The 16448-nt window shown below is 49.0% G+C and overlaps 1 protein-coding gene across 4 annotated transcripts in view; it reads left to right on the top strand.

The window, feature by feature from the left end:
* The first annotated feature begins 473 nt into the window (after positions 1 to 473).
* The window catches only part of GDPD4 (glycerophosphodiester phosphodiesterase domain containing 4), a 37752-nt gene continuing 21777 nt past the window's right edge, over positions 474 to 16448 (top strand). Inside the window, exons 1-4 of one of the 4 annotated variants that reach the window (XM_014281311.3) lie at positions 474 to 602; positions 10527 to 10593; positions 14783 to 14991; positions 15614 to 15717. In XM_014281311.3, coding sequence (XP_014136786.2) covers positions 14809 to 14991; positions 15614 to 15717 — 287 coding nt within the window. In that variant the 5' untranslated portion in view covers positions 474 to 602; positions 10527 to 10593; positions 14783 to 14808. The remainder of the gene's footprint in view (positions 603 to 10526; positions 10594 to 14782; positions 14992 to 15613; positions 15718 to 16448) is intronic. The other 3 variants (XM_055702183.1, XM_005440958.4, XM_055702184.1) reach the window with 3 other exon arrangements.

The raw sequence follows: 16448 nt of genomic DNA, 5'->3' as shown, positions 1-16448 counted from the left end.
GCCAAAAGAAGTTATGTCTCTAATAGGATTTAGATTTTAAAGCACAAAACTGTGTGAAAAATAAGTAAAATAAGCAGGGTTTGCATCTAGGGTTGCTCAGAAATCTGGTGCAGCGGATTCACGCCTGGGGCTTACAGCTGTGAGAAGCATTTTCACAGAGGGCGTTCCGGAGTTTTAATTCTGAGGGTTGGTGATGACATGTTTCGCCCAAATCTCCTTTGGGATATTTCCTCAGACCCCTTCCTTTGCACACCTAATTCTGCTAAGGCAGGATTTGCATGCCAGCCTCTCCTGCTCTAGGTGTGAGATGGATGGATCAAGTCCAGGTTTGCCCGCAAGTCCCTGGCACCTCCTGGAGCCACGCAGTGAGCAGCTGCCCGCATCCCATCATCAGATTTTAGTGTTTCCAGCCTTGGGGACTGAATTTATTAAGCCTCCCGTGGCCCCTCCTACCGTGGGAGGGACGGCTTCAGCAGCCTCTCTAATACTGGGTGTCACACAGCGGTGCCACCATTCGGGTCCCGGAGTGTCACAAGCAAAGGACACAGCAACCCAAGTGCGGCAGAAAGGAAAAATAACCCCTCCATGAGCATCCCGGCGAGGTAATTATCTCCTCTCTCTGAACCCTTAAAGATGCTCCTGCCCTGTGAAATGCGCCTCTTCTTGCTCTTTCCTGCCTGCCCTAAAAGTTAGCACTGTGGTGGGGGGTTTCTTTGACTTTTCCCTTTCTACTTTGGACTTTTGAGTGTGTTGGTTGGGGATGCGACAGCGGGAGTTTGACCCGGCTCCTGCCTGGATTGCAGTGGGAAACAAAGCCTGAAGTGCTGGAGAATAGGGAGAACCGGTAACAAAAGGGGAGCGAAGGGGGTGATTTGTGAGTGGTGGGTGGTCCTGGTGGTTTGCTGGGGAGGAGAAGGCGCTTGGCAGTCTGGCTTCACTCTCGGGGTCCGCACCAGATGAGTTGACTTTGACCTGTTGAGGGGAGAAACGGGAGCTGGGATGAGATGTGAGTGGTGGGTGGCTGGTGGGGCTGCTGTAGCTGGGGCAGTGGCGGGAGGGAAACAGTGGCCAAGCATTTGCAGTTCTTGGGATAAAGGGCTGTTTCCATAGTAAAAGGGAGAAAGGAGCCTCTCTCTTTCTTCCCCTGAGCTTGCCTAGCATGTGAACGGGGAGGCTGACTCAGGAACAAATAACCCGTGAAAGGCTAACATCTGGGAACAGCTGTAAATAATCAGGACCAGGTTGGAAAGGCTGGAACAAACCCTCTGGTCCATCAATTGCCCCGCCGCGGCACGTCACCCTGGGAGTTTTGATGGATAACTGTTTGGAGCACAGCTCAGTTTGCAGCCGAAAGCAGGATCTGGCCCTGCCGTTATCTGAATTGTTCCACGTGATTTGAAGGCATATCCATAATTAGCAGTGAAAAGGGGGAATTTTCACTTCTAAGAAAGTGTGAATTTTAATTCAGGGTTGGGTGCTCAGCTGATATGAACCTGGGGACTGGCACCAGGCCAGTTTTGGGGTTGGGTAGTGCAAACTTTCATTAGCTGGAGGCCCAGCCTGTGGTGTACATCACCTCCTTTTCACTTTTATGCTTGCTTTGGGAATCCCGACCTCACAGTATAACATCTCTCAGGACTTATTCTCCAGCATGTAATACCAGGTGGAAAGGCAAGAGAGAACAAAAATAATTTCCTACAGCTGCTCAAAGCTTTTAAATTACATTTAACAACAACAACAAAAAAACCCCCCAAACTAACAACAGCAGCAATAAGCATAATGCACCATGGGACAAGCTGGATTTTAATTAAAGAAATGTTCTGGATGTGGGAGCCAAATCCTTTGTGTCACTTCCTTTCCAATTTTGCTATTGAAACGTTTAAAAGTTGTGCAAGATTTCCAGGGCAATTTTTTGGAAATCTTTGCAGAGAAACACAAAGCTGGGTTTCACAGCCAGTCCTGTGACTTTTTTATGCCATGATGCTGGACCGAGGAGGTGACTCATCTTTGGAGCTTTATGTGTCTTTTCTGGTGATGAAAATGCCATTCTTGAAATCTGGTGGCGGTAGGTTGTTGTGAGACTACCTGCAGCTTACAAAGTGCCTCTGTGCAAGTTGTTACCATACACTTTTACTTAGTGTGATGAAGTATCAGCCAAAATACAAGAAAAAGCATTTCCCCCCCACTTCCCGAGTTTGTGGCCCTTTGAGAACGCGCTCTTCATTTCCTTGCTGTGTGAGACCCCAGAAGCCCTCCTTCAGCAAACATTTCTCAGTGCGTGCAAATGGCTTCTGAAATTACCGCCCACCAGCTGAGACACGTGTGCTCCTTCCTCCTTGCAGTGTGGAACAGATCCTGCCCCGTGGCAAAGTCCCAGCTTGGTGGCTTTGCATGGGGGACAGGCTGGAGGGAGCTCTGCAGCAATAGCCTGGCTTGAGACCGAACCTAACTCCACGTCTCCTGGGATATTTTGAACAAGGAGATCTGTACCTTGTCTTGGAGTGACCACCTGTGGTTTGGCTTGTAGAACTGCCCCAGAGACCTCTGTGGTGTACCATAAATGAGGGTCTTGAGCTACTTTTTAGAAGAGCAGATAGGATAAGCAGTTGGGAAGATCCTTTGGGCTCCAGATTATACTGGGGGGAAAGAAAGGGAGCCAGCATGGGTAGAGCAGCTTGGAGACATGACCTGTGATGTACCCTGGACCATGCTTTCATGGCAGGATGAGCCCTGAGGGCAGTACGAGCTTTGCTCCACATCTGCTCCAGCTACGGACACCTTGCGCAAAAGCTGAGCAGCCTGCCTGCAGATGCTCATCTCTTCAGCATCTTGTCCTCACCCTGTTCTTCATGTGCTGGACACTGCTCTCCCAGCAGCATTCAAGGAGGACCCATGGCTTTTTGGTGGCTGAGGGGCTGGCATTTTATAAGATCCCAGTAAACAGAGGGTGACCTTGGGCCATGTTCCCTGTGGCTCTCCCCACCAGCAGGACATTGGCATCTGCTGCATTTCTTGTCCTCTCCAGGAAAAAGGAAGGAAGAAGAAACAGTGATACTTTAGAGGGTTGGACAGATTGAATGTGCTCATGTCCTGGTCTCATACCGGTCCTACTGTTTTGTTATTGTTTGCCTTGCAAGTCTTTGTGGTGGCCTCAGGGAAGATGCTGCGTTAAGCATGATGAGGACCTGCTCTCAGGGTCAGCATGGACTCTCCATGGTCCTGCCCCAGGTCCTTTCTGGTGGTTGGGCAGTTGTAGTCCATGTAAATGTACATGATGCTGTAGCAAGAAAGGGATGAGGAACCCTGTCCTGGGACTCATCCTCTGTAGATCTGGTGCCAAGGGAAGGCTCTTGGGGCCACCACAGCATGCCAACACTTTTCTTTAGTCAACACTCACATGGAAAGCTGGCAAGGGCAAGAAGTTAACCATGATGGTGGTGCTCTATGTGACAGCAGCAGGCAGGGAGGTAAGGCAGGGTTGAGTGGGGGAATCTGTACGTGTGAATGAAGTTCTGGCAGCTGCCTATGGGGACAGTTCTGATGTCAATGCCACTGTTGGGTGCAAGAAGAAAGGAGATCATATCTGCAAGCAGGGCAGAGCATGGGAGCAGCTCGAAGCATCACTGTACGCCTGCACACTCAGGCTGGACTCTCATTGCTTATGTAGAAATGGTTTGGAGTCAGTCCCTTCCTTGCTCTCCCACTTCATTTCTTCTGCTCTCCAACACAACTGTGGGCAATTCCTTGTTTCTCCAGCCTCCATCTGTTCTAAATAGGCTGGCAGCCCCTGGGAGGTTTTCAATCCCTAAGACTTTTGTACAGCACTGAGCCTCTGTGACAGTTATGGGTCTGGTCCTCTCTGCTCCCACCACCCTGCCTACCACCACCGATTCAGTCCGGTCCTTTCGGCAGCTGCTCTTAATCACTGAACTTATTTGGGAAGGTCTCCAGAAATGGAGAAATAAAAGACACTTTAGAAAAGGCAGGAGAGGGGAAACTGGCAAGAGCAATTCCTTTTTAAAAGACTGCTTATTTCTTCAGATGTACTTGCTACTGATTAACCTTTGCTCCATGATTGCTTTAATTGATTCATGCCTTAAAGCAGACAGAAAGGTTCTGTGGGGTCATGGTGGCTCTCTCCTAAGTGATCTCTCTCTCTCCCTGCAAAGCCTTTAATAAATTTTTGTTGAGTAAAAGCCAGTTCTTGCAAGAAACACAGGTGAATGACACCAAACCTTTTACCTTCTCCATCCCCCAGATTATCCAGCCCCAATCTTAGTGCTTTACCACTGTGACCTCTTCATTCCCTCCCTGCTGCCAGCTGGCAACCTGCTACCAAGCTGAGCCTCTCCCATATTCCTCTGCAATTCATGGTGAATGCTGTTTTGGTGGGTGATTTTTTTGGCCCTTCTGTGAAAATGAGGCACTACAGGGTTGGGAACTACAGCTCTCCATAAGCCTGTTGTTGTCTTCCATGTGGTCCTACCCATGGGACCTTCTGTGGTCCCCATGACTTCTACATGGAGAACTTCTGTGGCTGCTTTTTGTACAGCAGCAGGAATAAACCCACAGCCAAGGGGGAGACAACCGCTTGGTAGTGGTGGCCTTGGCCTCTCCATGCTGCTGGCTGGATGACGATAAGTGGCCCTGACTACCTGTGTCCCTGTGGCGAGGGGGGTGAGATGCAAGTGGCAGAAACCCGTGTTTGGAAACAGGTGTACGGTGGGCTAGAAGGAAGCAAACCATGATCTATAGATGAGAAGGGCTTTAACAAAGATCCAGAAAATATTGTCATCTGGAAGTGCCACCATGGCTGGTGTCAGGAGAGCCTATATGGGACATCAGAGGCTCACTGCTGGCTCCTGGCACTGAGCTGGTGCATGTTTGCTGCTGCCAGCTGTAACCACAGAGCCCTCATGCCTCAACTCAGGCACAGATGTCCAGGGCTGGCTCCCAGCACCAGAGGAGCTAAACTGAGCTGGGCAAAACTGAGCAGGGCAAGGTCCATCATGTGCTTGGTGGTGCCTGGCTCTCCCTGATGCTGGGAAACACTTTCTTCATACCATTAGCTGATGTCTGCCTGGTCTGAGCTTTTCTATGGGGGGGTCTTCCAAGTATCCATGGGCTTGGGTGCCCATACCAAGGCAGCTGGCGAAGCCCAAGGTACAGAGGTGTCTCGACGGTGAGATGGAAGGGTCACAGGGTTGAACTGGGCTCTCTGGGTTTGAGTGATGTAATCCCCTTTGTCTTGGGCTGGCTTGTGCCCTGGTACTTTGGACATGTGTGGGACAGTTCATCTGGCTTATTTAGACACCTGCCCTTGGATGAAGGGTCCATTTCTCTTCTCTGGCTGTACCAGGAGCTCAGGGTGACCACTCAAACATGGAGGAGATGAGTCCAACCCACCTCAAGCTCTGCAACTAAATAAATTGCTCCCTTCTTCCAAACTGCTGGGATGTGAGTGCTGCCAGGCACTGGTCCAACAGAGATGACTGTACTGGGTGTCCTGAGCTCTGAGGAGGTCCCACAAGGGTCCTCCCATGGCTTGTCTATACTGATCTTTCTGCCTTGTTAAGCAGATTCCATGGCTTGCACCAGCAGATGGACAGAAATCAAATGAGCTGTACAGTCATCATCTGCTGCTCCTGCCGCGCCGTTGGCACAACTGAAGTTGGGAAACTGAGGCTGTGGGTGATGGCCCCGCTGCATCCGCAGGCTGCTGTTAGGTCAGGGGGTCTGAGCATGGATCTTGTGTGTCTACTATCCTTTTGCTCTGAAGTGGGTTCAAAAGCTCTCTGAGATGGCTTATGCAGAAATGTGGCAGTGTTTAATTAGCTAGAAAGGATTTTCCTCTGGGAACAGCAGAACCACATTCTTAAAAGACAAAATTGGGCCAGCCCTGATGCATTTGGATACTGCAGATAACTAAACAGAGAAACCTTCGGCTGGTGGCATGGAAAATGTCCTTTCCTCTCTTTTCCTCCCCTCCTTGCAGGGGTATTTTGCTCCAAAGCTTAACTTTTAACACTGGCAGCTTGGGGGAGGGCCAGTGCTGGGGGCTTCGGCATGATGGCCATCCAGGGCCCCTGTCCTTTGTCCCGGCTGAATAGCACTCTGTGGAGCTGCTGGGCGCCGGTATGCGATCTGCAAACCTCTTTTCTTTCCCTCTCTTGGCTGACGGACAAAGTCTTCCCTTGGAGATGATGCTTGCGGTGGTGAGCTGCCCTTGGTGGGGCTGTGGGGCCAGAGAGGGTCCCCCACACTGCATCCCAATCTCCTTGTCTCCCCTTAACAGCAGGGCACAAAGAGCCACTTAGGCATTCACAGGAGAAGAGAGGGACCCAAGCCAGGGCATGCTGAATTGCACAAAGTAGGATTTATCTTCAAAGAAATATTTCCCCCCTTTCCGAGATCCCTTTTTTTTTTTTTTTTTTTTTTTATTTTGCAAGGGATTTATTCCTCCTCCTCCTCCCCCCCAGGCAGGCTTTGAGCCGTGGAAGCACTTTTTGCCTCCCCATGGTGGCTTTTCAATGGAGGGAGAGCAACTTCTTAGAAAACCGCGGGCCACCCAGGGGCAAAGCCCAGAGCTGTGCCCCACGCGCTGCACGGGGCTGGGCTGAGCACGCCTGCGCACATCGCCGCTGCTGATGTTGCATTGCCACGAGCCTGGTGAGGACAAAACTCTTCCCTTCTCCTTTTGTCCCTACTGATGTGTGGGGAGCAGTGTTTCATCCCCAACTGGTCATGTTGAGCCTTTATTTTCAGGCTTGACCTGGAGGTATGAGCTCGCTGGTGTCCCTGATACCCTTTTTGGGTCAGTAAAATGACACCTCGACATGGACACCTTGCTGCTGCTGGCTGGAACCAACACCTGGCTGGGCGGTGGAAGGTCTCCGTTTGGCCACAGCTGGAAGGTCGCTGCTCCTGATCCCTTTTGGGGCTAATTTCTGCCTCTGTCCACCTGTACTGCCCAGGGAAAGAATGCCAGCTTCCCCAAAGGGCTGGCTATCCTTACGGTGGGGGAACCCAAGACTAAGCTAAGGGGAGCCATAACTGAAGCTTATGGGTTATATATCAGCTATACGAAGGGGCTCAGGGTCAAAAACAGAGGGAAGGCTCTGCTAATGGGTCTGGCACCAACAGGGCCAAACCTACCTGTGTGCTGTGCCTGTTTCTGTGATGCTGGGAAAGCGCCTGTGTGCCCAAGAACACTTGGATCAGAGCTTTCTCACACCTAGAGCCATGTGAATACACCCAAGGCAAGCAATTCTTGAAAAACACATAACCTGAACCATTTCATATAGGTGAATATCTACTTTTCGAGAGGGAAAATCTCCTGTAGCACTGTGAGACCCTTTAAAAAACATGATGAATTCCCCTTGCCGGTTTTTTTTAATGAGATTTCTGACGTGCCAGAGTTTTTCAGGACCTTCCATGGCCAAACTGGACCCTATCCATGTTTTTGTGCAGAGGGAAATATGGAAAACAGACATGAAAGTACAGAAATCTGCTGTGTTTGGGTCAGCATTTGATGTCAGAGTGTGGGATTGCTTTGCTATCCTCAGCCAGAGTCTCCTCTCCTCCATTACCATCAATAAAGCTGGCGGCAGTCATTTCTGTGGAGGACTAGAAGAGCACCTTGGGCTGGACATGGGTCACCCCTTCCTCTCCTTGGGACTGGAGCATCCCTTCCCTCACAGCACCAAGGGCTGGCAGGCCTCCTGCCCACTCATCTCCTGGACCCTCCATGATGCAGCAGCTGCAGCTTTAGTCCTCGAGACCACAGAGACACCAGGCTGGCAGGGCCTGACGGCCACCAAGCCTGCTGGGCTGGTGGCTGTAGGTGGCCACTTTTTCTCGAGTGGTGCAGTGGAAGTTTCTAGAAGGATGGGTGGGACTGTTGGGACTTTCCAGAAGGAAGAGGGGGAGGTGCCACATTCCACAAGGACGGTTAGGGTGGGCAAGACCTTCCAGAAGAAAAGCTGAGTGGGCTGGGGGGAACCTCTTTAGAAAGTAGGTAGTGTGAACCTCTCTACAAAGAAGCAATCAGTCAAAAATAATTTAAACCCAGACCACACTGAACAGATGTTCTGGGAATAGTGTCCCATTCCCTGTCAATGGAAAGCTTCCCTCACTGAAACCAACCGCATCCTGGAGGTGTACTACGGTGAATGAAATGGAGAAATATTGTTTCTGCAGTTGCAGGAACAGTTGTACCTTGTTAACCCCTTCTACTGCCACATTTGCTTGTTGTTCCCTCTATCCCTTGTCGTTAAGCTCTGTCGTTTCTTTGTCCTAACAGCCGTGTTCTTCCACCTTAAACCCAACAGCTAATCGCTTCATGAGATGTGCTTTGCACGTGTTTGTCCCAGTCTGCACACTCCCTGTTCCCACACAGAAGTAAGGTATAATTAAGGCTTATAAAGAAACTGTTGGAAGTCTTAGCGATAAATTATAATTATCATCTGCCAGGGAAAGAAAAAGATACAGAGTGTATTCCCTATCATAGGGAGATTATGACTAGCTTTATTTTATTTGATCCTTTTTCCTTTCCTGTGTTAAACCTCATTAATTCCCTGAAAAGAAACTGAAGGCAGGCGATGATGAAATAAAAGGCAACCTAGGCTGTGATCCAGAGCCCTGGGTAGACTCGTAGGGTAGAGATGCAAGTTTAAGGGATGCTCTTTGCTGAGCTTTTCTGGCTAGTTCTGAGATCTGTGTGCTGCTTGTGGTGATGGTGATCAACCATCAGCTTGCCAGGAGGTTGATTTCACTCCTTTGCATCTGTTGGTGCAATGCTGTGGAAGACTCCCATGTGGAAGGGCAGGAAACGATGCCCAAGAGAGTGGTGGGATGGCACCAGTAATCTCCATGCAAGGGAGCTGAAGGGGCTGGTGAGGTTCAGATCAGGCTCAGAACACCTCTTCCCCCTAGCATGGGGTTCCCTTTCTCTCCAAATCCCTTGGAAATGGTGGTATAGGCAAGGTGGGCATCACTCCTGTCTGCTCCCTTCCTAAGTCATCAAGGTGCTCAGGGCAAGCTGGCCATGCTCAGGTGCTGAGAAATGACCATCTTCATGTCCCTCACATAGGTCCTGGTACCTATGTAATTTTTTTTTTTCCAACTCTCTTCTTGCAGTGGACTGGGAAGTGTGTTTGTAACATCTGGAAAGATGCCTGCACCCCCCTGCCCACATGTTGCAGATACTGTATGGGAGAAAACCGGGTAGATGTATGGGAAAGGAAAGAAATATTTAAAAGGAGCCAGGAAAAAGCTATAGGACAATGAAAAATTGGGCTGCTGTACCTGTTTACCCCTTGAAAGATGAATGCCGCAGCCCTATAGCACCAAAAAAGGGCTTTTTCTCTTTGCTTGTGCACTGGCCTCTCAAGCAAGCTCCTCTTGCAGTACCTTCTGCATTCAGGCTGTGTGGCTGAATACGTTTCCTGCTTTTCCACTCCTGCTCCATCCCCCTGCGCTATATCTCATGATTTTCCTCACTCTCTGTCTAGCAGTGGGAAATGAGCAGCCCTGTCCAACCGCCTGCCACTATGGGGACTTTTATCTGCGAGCAAACAAAGTCTCTGTTTGCATGGGAAAGACCTGAGGTGTCTCGGGTTTATGGAGCTGAAAAACATATGTTACTGCTTTCACGGCTCGCTTGCTAAGGAGTCCTAAACTTTGCTCTCCTGCTGATGCATGTTTTCCCGCTTGCTCTTTGCTCCTGCGGCTTTTGCAATGAATAGATTCAAGTTTGCTGTTTCCCTCCATGATCCATTCACCTTTGCCTGGTGGAGATGGGCAGGGATTGCAGACAACCTCTAAATTTTAGGAGCGCTGTGCTTCAAATCTGAAGGCAAGTACTGTAAGGCCTCTTGCTACGTCCTGGCAATGACTGAACTGCTCCAAACCCTGGTGCAGACCTCCTGCCTCCAGGCCTCTGCATCTACCATATGCTGTGATGCTGTTGCTTGGTCCAGATGCTGGGATATTATCTTTGCTAGGATCAGGTGCTTTCAAATTTAAATCTTTCAACGTTTGATGTGGTCTGAGGCATTTCAGATTCAGTCAGACCTTGGGAGAGGTGTTATGGCTTCTGAATGCTCTGGCTGGTAATTTGTGAGCAAGGATGAAACCATGGGATGGAGGGTCATGGACAACCTGAGAGGTGAGTGAGCTGTAAGGAGGGAGCTTGCATTAAATTAAACACAATTATCTAAACACAGGGAGGGGCACCTGGGGGCAGGCACCTGGGAGAAGATGTGGAGGTAAAAGGGAAGGAGTGATGCCTGTGTGGAAGGACACAGGCAAAGAGAAGAAAGGAGTGCCTGGAGATCTGTGTACATTTTGAGCTGAGAAGGACCTTTTTGGCTGCCCTTCTATTTGCCTTTGTCTTCCTTATCCTCACATGGCACTTGTCACTTCTAAGAGGAGTTTCTTCTGGACTTCTGGAGTCACCACTGAAGTGTTTGCTGATACTAGCAACAGCGCAGTGTAAATGCAGCACAGATACTTTCATCTTGCAGAGCTGCAGACGGAGCTGAGCTCTTCTTAGGAGCCACTGCCTTCAGACTGAAGTGGCCCAAATCTTTGGTGAGTTGTCCCTGGTCTTCCTGATCCCTGTCAACTCTTGCCTTTGCATCAACACACAAGCATTGCCTTTTGTCTAGTGCCTCAAGCATCTGTGCTTCGTTCCTCAGCAGAGACCCAGCAGTCCCCTACAGCTGTGGGGCAGAGTGGCTCAAAGTCTCCCATCTGCTAGGTGAGCCCTGTATGCCCAGAGGGAGCAGGAGCAGCCTTGGGTCAAGTCATGATCTGGGACTTGGCAGGGTGGCTTCTGCTTTGGATGAGAGCTTGCTGATCCCAGCAGATGTGGTATAACGTGTTTGTTGGGTTCCCTGTTTTCTAGTCTCTGTCGACCTCTGGTCGTATTTTTGGAAGGGTCTGGCGGGTGACTGCAAGATCTTTTGTGCATAGCCATTTTATATTTTAGGTAGAGGAGGACTTCAGCTACAGTAGCTTTCATTCCCTAGTCACCTTATGTCAGAGAAAAAGCAGATGCTGGTAAAGGATGGAAGAGAATGAAGAGTTCCTTCTTATACAGCTCCATCTTTATAGATTTAAAACAAACAAACAAAAGTCATTTTTCTAGGCACGTAATTTATGAACTCAGATGCCTAAACTTAAGCTTCATAAGTGCCATTTCCCAAGGTTTGGCAAGGACTGGGTGCCACCATGACCTTAGGACGTTGTTTGGGGTCAGCTCTTGGACAAGGTGTCCCCTTTGAGCGCTGAGGGCTCTGAGGTCTGAGCCCGTGATGAATGCCTAGCCCTGGACTGGCATCCCAAAGAAAAGGAAAGGGGTGGCACCAAGTTCATAGTGGCTTCCTTCTGCTGTTTGTGCTGTTCCTACTGTATTGTCCCCTGTATGTTCAAACACTGCATTGCATCAAGAGCTCCAGCCGTACCTTCTCCTGCTGGTGGCAACAGCCGTCAAAGCCCTAAGCTTATGAAATCCTCTCAAAGTAACAAGACTGTAACTTCAATGTAGCATAACTGGGGTAGCTAAGAGCAATTGGCCTGTAATGACCATCTACCTCCTCAGTAGTCCAGATAGTCTTGTGCAGCCCAACGTATCTCCATTTACTTGAGTGTAGATATGTCAGAAAGTATCTGTGCTTAACCAGATGAGATGTGAGTCCAGGCTTATTGCCTCTGTGGGGTGCTTTGGCCCTTTTCAGGCTGCAGAGGAGCAGCTGGGTGAGGTAGCTCTGTCCTTTGGGGCATAGGAGAGGAGAGAAAAGGTCTCTGGGAAGAAAAGGGGCAGGGCAGGGGAAGAGAAATGGATGGATAGGGCACCGGCAGAAGCCGGAACCCAAAGCAAGGGACAGGTTATGGTCTTTGACGCTGAGAGGTCTGACTGCCATAGTAGTACTGCTAAACATCTTGGACAACAGGGTCATTGGGGATTCAGGGGATGCCAGACACAAAGGTTTTTTGCTCTTGTTTCACCAGCCTGAAGTTTTTGGGAGGCCCACTTGGAGGTGGTAGTGGAAAGGAGGCTGTGTTCTTCTCTTCCTCCTTCCCCAGCCTCCTCTGAGATGAAGGGTGCCTTCCCCAACAACCCCTGGGCTTGGAGAGGTGACTTGTGTGGAAAGACCAAGGCAGAAGTTAACAAAATTCTTTATTATAATGATGTTAGAAGTGCTTTGATGCATAAAGCTGAAAACACCTTTCCCTTGCTGCTGGGGGTGAGCCCAGGGTGAATTATTTCAGCCTTCAGAAGGCTGAGGCCAGACCATGTTTGACACATGAGAGAAACTGAATGCTGCAAGGATCCGGTGGCCTGTGCTATGGGTGGACAGGTCTACCCTGGGGAAACTGAGGGCTGTTCACCAAGTCCTGTTACAGCCACCGTGTGCCAAAACGCATGGGAAACGTAAGGAAAATCCCAATTAACGGGTGACTGTGGACTCCATACAAGGATACTCTGAGGAGAGGAAAACATGAACTACAAGGAAAGACGGGAAAATCTGGGATTGTTCAGGCTAGAGAAGGCTTAAGGGGAGACATCCAAATGTGAATACATGAAGTATGTAACAGAGGAAAAGTTTAAGCTGTTCTCTATACCCACCATGAACAGGGTGTGAAGTAATGTGCTTAAACTGTACTACAGAAGACCAGACACTGGGACACGGGGACACACACGCACGCATACCCCTACACACCAACTTTTAATAGTAAAGCTAGTTAGGTAGCTTGTCCTGGGAGCTGGTGGGATCTCCATCACTGGCAATTTTCATGAGGGGTAGACTAAGACCTAGACTTAACACCTGACATGCTGCTGGATCCAGCCAGATGGAGTGGACAGTGTTTCGAGGTCTCAGTAATCTCTGTTCTGTCAGATCCTGTGTGCTCATAAGCACATACTGATGTGTGAGCCTCGTGCCTACACCAGGACTGCGAGTAACAAACCCCATGGCCCACTGCCAGCAAAACTAATGGGTTTGGTCTGGTGTCCGGAATTCCTGTTGCTGAAGGAGAAGGGCTGGGCAAAAACAGGTGCTGTGGTTTGGTGAGAGGGGAACTCGTGGTTTAAGGAACCTTATAGGAGGTAACAAATACTGCGACCCCGTGGCACATGACACCCTTCTGGTGAGAGCTCTGAAGGGTCAAATATATTCAAAAGACATGGCTGGAGTAACTTGGTAATTGCTGGGTTTATGCCAGGCATACTTTAGGCCAGCTAATGAAGACAGCCAGATCAGCTGTGGCCAGCATTGCTCACCGGTGGCATAATGCCCACATCCCCCCATCCGTGCTCTGGGTAATTTAAGAGCAGGATCACCATCTTGCCACATGAGATCGGCATCAATTTTTTACTATGGGGTGACCTGCTGGTGCCAAGATCCGATACTGCTGAGCTTCTGGGAGGGCTTGACCCCACCGTATCTAAGAGTGTGTGACTGCCCTGGGTGGGCAGACATGTCTGTCTCAGGAGTGCATGGCACGCTTGGGCACCGCTTAATTAGTAGTGGTCAAAACTCCTTTTGTTTCACTTCCATCCGGTCTCCTTGCACTCCAGCTTCCAATAGGCTGGGACATTTGGAAAGGGTACAGGGGATGCATAATTTCATTTTTAACTTGTGTCTTATGTCTCCATTTTATTTTTGCTTTCTGCAAACTGATCCGTTTTTTGGAAGTGTCAGTTTGCAAGGATTTATCCACAGATTTCTGCAAAGACATGCTGGGCTCTGAGTTATTTGCAAACAATTTATGTGTGCATTTCATCCATCTGTATAGTGCAGCAAATTGTTCATTCTTGTTCTTAAATGACTGTTATTACATCAGATAAATCAGTGAAATTGGGAGTCCTAAGCTACAAATTTGCAGCAGACATGCCTGGACTTGAACATGGTTGGTATGGACTCAAGGATACGATGGCACTTTTTAATGCAACAGAAAAATATCTCTGGCTGTCTCTGTACTTTAAAGAGGTGCTGGGCAATGATGTTTCTCTGTATACCCACACAAGAATGTTTTCCTTGCAGTATGGACAGTGCCCTGCTGGGTGAAGGGCTTTTTGCTGGCACAAGCCCCTGTGCTATTTGCTTCACTGTTAACTACATCGGTTGCAATTTACCACCAAGTTCTTTGTCTAAAATCTTGATTATGAAGACATCTCCTATGTGTGCATCTCTACAGCTACTCTTTCTACCCTTGAGAAACTCTGCCAAATAAAGCTATTTCAATCAGGAAATAATTTTTATTTAAGACATCAGTCTGTACAGTGCTACAGTTTTGCCAGGATAAGAGAGCTGTGTACTTGGAAGGTTTTAGTCCCTTTCCTGCATGAGCTGGTTAAACTGATAGCAGGTTACAGACAGGTCACGGTGATGTTGAATTAATTTCCATGGCTAAGCCTAGGCTCAGGTTCATTGGCATAATTCGAGAATCTGCATGGAGTGCTTAAGTTAGTGATTTCATTTCCCAGAGCTCTCCGTATAGTCAAAAGGAGGCAGAGGTTCCCTCAGAGGGGATTCAGAACACCTATGTTACAACCAGGAGCACCACTGACTGCTGAGGGGACATGCAATGACAATGCTTTTGTTAGACATCTCACTTAGGTATATAAAATCAGGTGGGGTGTCCTCAGCACTCCTTCCTGCTGGTCTCAGCATCCTCTTGAGAAAGCTTCCTCTCTTTTTCCTGATATGACAATCTTACCTGAAAGAAAAGGAGGGTTTACTGCCTCCCCATAAAACTTGTGGTCTTTTTTCAGAAGGAAGATGAGATAAAGCCACTGAGATGGAGGCTAGTTCCACCAGCCTCAAGAGGCTCAAGTTTGGGAAGCTGAGGGTGGTACGTCGGCGCTTACTACAGAGGTATGAGCATCAGCCCTTCATCTCCTGCCTGGCTGGTTTCTACAGCTGCCGGTGGAAGCGGTACCAGCGCAGAAGGACCGAGCCTGGGAAATGCTGCTGCAAGACGGTAAGTCAGCTCAAAACCAGCACAGACATTGATTTCTCTGTAGGGACAGGTCAGCCCAAGCTGACAAGTGGTTGATGTTGTGGGTCAAGGGCATCCCTGCCCAACATCATTTGGAACCCACTGAGCTCTGCTGGGTTCTTAGATTTTGCTCAAAGTGCTTGATGTATTGCTGTGTTTCTGCAGCAAGCTTAGTTTGTCTGTGCCACCATGCAGCTGACAAATATGTGGTGGCAGGAAAAAAACCTTACACCAAACCCTTCTGGCCAGGGAAACAGCTCAAAGCCATGGGATCAAATTGGAGAAGTAAAATTTGGGATGGATGTGCAGTAAGGATTGCAAAGAGGGCTGGTGCATAGTGCGATTCCCTCTCATGTGAGGTGGTTAAAACCTGTATGTGAACTCATGAGACCTGTTTTCCCTGAAAATAACTACTGCAGAGTATGCTTTTGAGGACATTCCCCTGGTCACAGGGGGTAGGGAGGGAAGTCCTCTCCATATCTACTTGAGGAAGTCCAACACCAAGCCATGTGTTTTAGGGACAACCTAAAAGGATCTGCCATTTGCTCTGACTGCTTTGGGATAGGCAAAGCTCTGACCACTTGTCCTTCCTCTCCCTCTGCAGCGGGAATGCGTGTTTTTCCCATTGCTTGTTGGAGCTTTCTGCTTTTCTCTGGTCTTTCTGTACATGTGGGGTGAAGCAAAAAATGACTACAATAACTTTGACTGGTAAGTACCATCTTTTCCTCCTCTCCCACTCCTTGGGCAGGCCACTAGGCTGGCTGGGAAGAGATGAACACCCTCCCCAGCAGCTGTGCTGCAGCAGGACCCTTGAGCCATAAGCCAAAGATTTGGCTCTTTAAACTCTTGGTTACAGCATCCCAATTGACCGTCCACTGAGTCCAAAGGTGATGAGGCTATGTCCTTTGCTGGGCTACAATTTTTAGGTGTAAGTGTGTATTTGGGAGAAAGGAGAGAATCATCATCCCAAAAATTGTGAGTGAAGGGTACTAAATAGCTCTTTCCTTTCCTTCTCTGAGTCTTTTTTTCCACCCCTGCTCCCTCTGAAGAAATGTCGTGGCTGGCATCAGAGGCATTGCACCAGCTATCTCACTGCAAGACAAGTGCATGTTCCCAGGCTCAAAAGTAAGAAATAACCAGCAGGGATTTATGTGGATCCTTTCTTTCTGCAGTACTCGGGCAACAGTTATGCAAATCTGGCCCCTAAAATTAAACAGCTCAAATGTTATGGGGAGGAAAGGTGTCATAGTCTTATTCATCCCTATTGAGCCTTCAGGTAAAAAGCAAAGCTTCCCTCTCTCTCCCCTTGGGCGATCCCTCTGCAGCTTCTCCAGCTTTCTCGTGTTTTCTGCTTCAAAACCTGACTCAAATCTCCTTTTTGCTGCGGTGCCTGACACGACCACATGCAGACAAGGTGGGCTGTGGGCCTGTCATGGCAT

This window comes from Falco cherrug, chromosome 2 (assembly GCF_023634085.1).
Source record: "Falco cherrug isolate bFalChe1 chromosome 2, bFalChe1.pri, whole genome shotgun sequence".
NCBI classification, from domain to species: domain Eukaryota; kingdom Metazoa; phylum Chordata; class Aves; order Falconiformes; family Falconidae; genus Falco; species Falco cherrug.
The sequence above is the reverse complement of the archived record's forward strand: the minus strand, read 5'-3'. Positions and strand labels throughout refer to the sequence as shown.